The 5,410-nt window shown below is 44.5% G+C and overlaps 1 protein-coding gene across 1 annotated transcript in view; it reads left to right on the top strand.

The window, feature by feature from the left end:
- The first annotated feature begins 2,267 nt into the window (after window positions 1-2,267).
- The window catches only part of kcnk5b (potassium channel, subfamily K, member 5b), an 11,223-nt gene continuing 8,080 nt past the window's right edge, over window positions 2,268-5,410 (top strand). Inside the window, exon 1 of the mRNA XM_053488608.1 lies at window positions 2,268-2,756. Coding sequence (XP_053344583.1) covers window positions 2,571-2,756 — 186 coding nt within the window. The 5' untranslated portion in view covers window positions 2,268-2,570. The remainder of the gene's footprint in view (window positions 2,757-5,410) is intronic.

Genomic DNA, 5,410 nt, shown 5'->3' with positions numbered 1-5,410 from the left:
TTCAATTCAATTCAATTCAATTCAATTCAATTCCCCAGAGCGGCAAAGTGTTTAAACAGTCATGTTGTGATGGAGAGAAAGCGGTCAGGTGGAGCAGAAAGGAAAAAGACACGCAGTCAGGAAACACTTCAGGAAGAAGCAGAAAAGACGTTAATATTATAAGTTAAATGAGTATTTGATCAGACACCACATATCACTTTCCTTTATGTATATAGAGGGAGCTGGAGACAGGAGCTGTAGTGTAGACATGGACATAAATCAGTCATAAAGACTTTTCACTCTGATTTTTGTAAAAAAAAAATATTCACTCATAACGTAGTCATTATTATTCGAATTTCTACCTTTTAGAAGATTAAGTCTGCTTATTTGTGAGGTTTAAAACTTTTTTTTCTCTTATTTTCAAGTTAAGGTGGAGACGGTCAGCCCTGCACTCGCTCAGCCAGGGACTGAGATGGGGAGACGGAAATATATATAATAAATAAATAAATATAAATACAGATTTATTCAGATTCTGAACAATCCAATGACAGGACTGTTTGTAACACTAGAGCAGATGAAGTGGCAGGTACGAGAGAAACACTTGTGTGTGTGTGTGTGTGTGTGTGTGTGTGTATAGCTCTGGAACAAAAATAAGAGATACTGCTATTTACTCCGAAAAAACTCCATGAAGTAAAGCTGAGCTGGTTGTTGTTTGCAGAAGGAGTGGTGTATAAAGTTCCCCAACGGTGATGTGAATAAACTGGTGGAGACACAGAACACATGGAGCTCTAACTGGGAATCAGGTTATTATTCCACCAGATACTGATTTATTCATGTTACTGAGCCAAAGCATCAACATGTCTTCTGTACAAATGATTTGCATTTTTAAACTTCTGCTAATCTATGCAGGATCTCGTGTTATTCTCATGTGTTTGGATGTTCATGCACTTGTAAGAAGAAAGTGTGTGTGTTGTCCCAGAACTGATAGGAGTGTCCAAGACCCCAAACCATGACCTGTTTCCGTTCTGCAGATCACTAATACACATCTCAAGCTTCACCCCAAACCAGGAGTGACGTCACTAAAGAGAAGAGCAGTGCTGCTCATGTTCCTCCTGATGTTCCTCCTGATGTTCCCCCTGATGTTTCTCCTAATGTTCCTCCTGATGTTCCCCCTGATGTTCCTCCTGATGTTCCCTCTTGATGTTCCCTCCTGATGTTCCCCCCTGATGTTCCTCCTGATGTTCCCTCTTGATGTTCCCCCCTGATGTTTCCCCCTGATGTTCCCTCCTGATGTTCCCTCCTGATGTTCCCCCCTGATGTTCCTCCTGATGTTCCCTCTTGATGTTCCCTCCTGATGTTCCCTCCTGATGTTCCCCCCTGATGTTCCTCCTGATGTTCCCTCTTGATGTTCCCTCCTGATGTTCCCTCCTGATGTTCCCCCCTGATGTTCCTCCTGATGTTCCCTCTTGATGTTCCCTCCTGATGTTCCCTCCTGATGTTCCCCCCTGATGTTTCCCCCTGATGTTTCCCCCTGATGTTCCCTCCTGATGTTCCCTCCTGATGTTCCCTCTTGATGTTCCCTCCTGATGTTCCCCCCTGATGTTCCTCCTGATGTTCCCTCTTGATGTTCCCCCCTGATGTTTTCCCCTGATGTTCCCTCCTGATGTTCCCTCCTGATGTTCCCCCCTGATGTTCCTCCTGATGTTCCCTCTTGATGTTCCCTCCTGATGTTCCCTCCTGATGTTCCCCCCTGATGTTCCTCCTGATGTTCCCTCTTGATGTTCCCTCCTGATGTTCCCTCCTGATGTTCCCCCCTGATGTTTCCCCCTGATGTTTCCCCCTGATGTTCCCTCCTGATGTTCCTCCTGATGTTCCTCCTGATGTTCCCTCCTGATGTTCCCCCCTGATGTTCCCTCTTGATGTTCCCTCCTGATGTTCCCTCCTGATGTTCCCCCCTGATGTTTCCCCCTGATGTTCCCTCCTGATGTTCCCCCCTGATGTTCCCTCTTGATGTTCCCTCCTGATGTTCCCTCCTGATGTTCCTCCTGATGTTCCCTCTTGATGTTCCCTCCTGATGTTCCTCCTGATGTTCCCTCTTGATGTTCCCTCCTGATGTTCCCCCTGATGTTCCTCCTGATGTTCCTCACTCCGGAGTGTCTGATCAGGAATTCCGAACTCCGAGCTTTTACTAGAAGGAAGTCGGGAATTACGCGCGTGCGCGCGCGTGTGTGTGTGTGTGTGTGTGTGCGCGCGCGCGCCAGCGTGTTTGAAATCTGAGCTCTACTGCAACAGCTCACACACTGCAGTCAGGATCCGGAGTGTGTGTGTGTGTGTGTGTGAGAGAGAGGTTGTTGTGAGCGGGAGGGAAAACTTTTCTGTCTCTGTTTTGGTCTGTATCAGAGTGTGTGTGTGTGTGTGTGTATAAGAGTGTGTGTGTGTGTGTGTGTGTGTGTGTAACAGACAGTTACATTGTTACGCGGTGTGTGGTGTCGCGGCGCGCGCTCTCTCAGTGTGTGAGTGAGTGTGTGTGTGTGTGTGAGAGGGGGAGCGGACGGGTCTCCCCCACACGTGTGTGTGTGTGTGTGTGTAAGATGGCGGATAAGGGCTCGGTGCTGACGGCGGTGATCCTCTTCTACCTGACTGCGGGCGGGACGGTGTTTAACCTGCTGGAGGAGCCGCGCTGGAGGGAGGCAGTGACCCGGTACAGAGAGGACAAGGAGAGGATCCTACACACACACCCCTGTCTCACAGAGCAGGACCTGGAGTCCATCATACAGGTCAGAGACACACACACACACACACACACACCCCTGTCTCACAGAGCAGGACCTGGAGTCTATCATACAGGTCAGAGACACACACACACACACACACACACCCCTGTCTCACAGAGCAGGACCTGGAGTCTATCATACAGGTCAGAGACACACACACACACACACACACACACACACACACACACACCCCTGTCTCACAGAGCAGGACCTGGAGTCTATCATACAGGTCAGAGACACACACACACACACACACACACACACACACACACACACACCCCTGTCTCACAGAGCAGGACCTGGAGTCCATCATACAGGTCAGAGACACACACACACACACACACACACACACACACACACACACACACCCCTGTCTCACAGAGCAGGACCTGGAGTCCATCATACAGGTCAGAGAGAGAGACACACACACACACACACACACACACACCTGAGAAACTCACACACATTAAGTACACAATACACACTTTAGTTCTTCTTCAGAACAACACAAAGACTAAACACATAGGAATGAGGTGTGTGTGTGTGTGTGTGTGTGTGTGTGTGACCATGTGCAGCACCACCCTGATAAACACACCCCAGCGGTTCATTAAACCAACAACCTCACACACAAACTACTACAGTTACAGAGTCTCTAGAAATAATTAAAATGTTAAATCTAATAATAATCTGATCTTTAATGTAATCAGTGATATTATTATTATTATTATTATTATTATTATTATTATGATTATTATTATTATTATTATTATTTGAGGTTAAAGCCCACGTCCATGTCTGTGTGTCTCTCTGTACAGCAGAACTCTCTGTCTAACTTATTAATACAAAGAAATCCCATTCTGTAAGGTTGAGTATCTTACGCCTTGTTTACACTAAGTTGTCCTTCTTTGGTGCTCAGACAAATACACTCCCTGTTCGGTAATCGGAGAGTGAATCACAGATGAGAAATGGAAAAAGTAGATCAAAGGATAAAGATGAAGTTTTGTCTTAAAACCACTCCAGCGTGTTAAAATTCACTTATACCACTTCAGCGCTGTTATTTCAGCCAAAGTGAAAATATGAACTAATCCCAGTCAAAATATTCACTTTATCTTTTCTAATTAATATCTATTGGTGCAGGTGTGTGTTTACATTGAGACAGGAGCGCATTAGTAGATTATTATAAAGTGGATTATTAAATCCCACACATAACTGTTCATAACATCACTTTTACTCCACATTTAGATTCACTGATGGTGCAGATTAAACTTCAGGCAGAGATCTAAGGACTGCAGGAGATTCAGTAAAGTCTAGACAGACAGACAGACAGACGGACAGACAGACGGACGGACGGACAGACGGACAGACAGACAGACAGACAGACGGACAGGACATGATTCTGAGACTGGTTTCTGGTCCTCCAGTTTAATGCAAAGATGACATTGAGAAAGCGAGTTCTGACCAACATACAGACAAAACCTTGCTTTTATTTATTTACATAACACAATAGTAATGATGTGTGTGTGCATGTGTGCGTGTGTGTGTGGGTGTGTAGGATACAGCTTTGAAGTAAAGCTCACTCCAGAACACACACTCTCAGATCACATTAGAAAAGTGGAAAAGTGAATTTTTGTGTTCATACTCGAGTCACATTCAGACCTGAGATCAGCAGACATGTGCAGGGGAACAGAAGAACCCACTGTTCTCACACACACACACACACACACACACACACACACACACACACTGTCTGAAGGGGGAAGCTGTAAACGTGGTGTTTTAGTCCCAGGGCAGCGCTCACTCCTCCTGCAAGCGCACTCCTCCCTTCCTGTTGTTCTCTATCTTTATTCACAGACTTCCAGTAAACCTCCAGCTTTATCTCACCCAGTGCAAACCCAGTGCTGGAGTCGGCCATGAACGCTTTCTAAATGTTTCCTGGTGTGTGTGTGTGTGTGTGTGTGTGTGTGTGTGTGTGTTATCTCTGCATCAATCACAGAGAAACACAAAGCATTGAGAGAAACAAGTTCAGTTTTGTCACTGGCTGTTTAAATTAAACACATCAGGGCTTTTACTACAACAGGTTTCAGATTTCAGAGGTGTGTTTCTTCTGATAAATCCTCATCACACACACACACACACACACACACATATTACCTGTAGTTTTTATGAATGTTATTGAATAGGGATGCACCGAAATGAAATTCTTGGCCGAAGCCGAACGCGGTGTTTCACATTTTTTTTTATTATTTTGGCAATTTATATTAATTATTTATTAAATAGTAAAAATTTGCTTTTTACTATTTTGTGTTGCTTTTCAGAAAAATAAATCAAATAACAAAAATACAATTTCAAAATATTTATTTACCACTGAACATTTTTTTTGTGTCGTGATTTGAAGTGATAAATTAAACTCACTGCTGTATGTTTTTGCAGATGTCCCCTCTGGACAATTCAGCAGAACAGTGTCTGTCTCTTTCTCTGACACTTTAAAGTGCTTTCACACTGCTGACATGTTTGCTGTATAAAGCGCGCGCCTCTCACTCTGCGCGGGTTAGTGTTTGATCGCGTCATTAAAAACGTCATTGTTCGGCAAAATTTATTCGGCCTTTTTACTTATTCACACCGAAAGTGCTTTTTTTTTGTCTATTTTCGGCTGAATA

Source organism: Clarias gariepinus, chromosome 27 (genome assembly GCF_024256425.1).
Source record: "Clarias gariepinus isolate MV-2021 ecotype Netherlands chromosome 27, CGAR_prim_01v2, whole genome shotgun sequence".
Classification (NCBI taxonomy): domain Eukaryota; kingdom Metazoa; phylum Chordata; class Actinopteri; order Siluriformes; family Clariidae; genus Clarias; species Clarias gariepinus.
The sequence above is the reverse complement of the archived record's forward strand: the minus strand, read 5'-3'. Positions and strand labels throughout refer to the sequence as shown.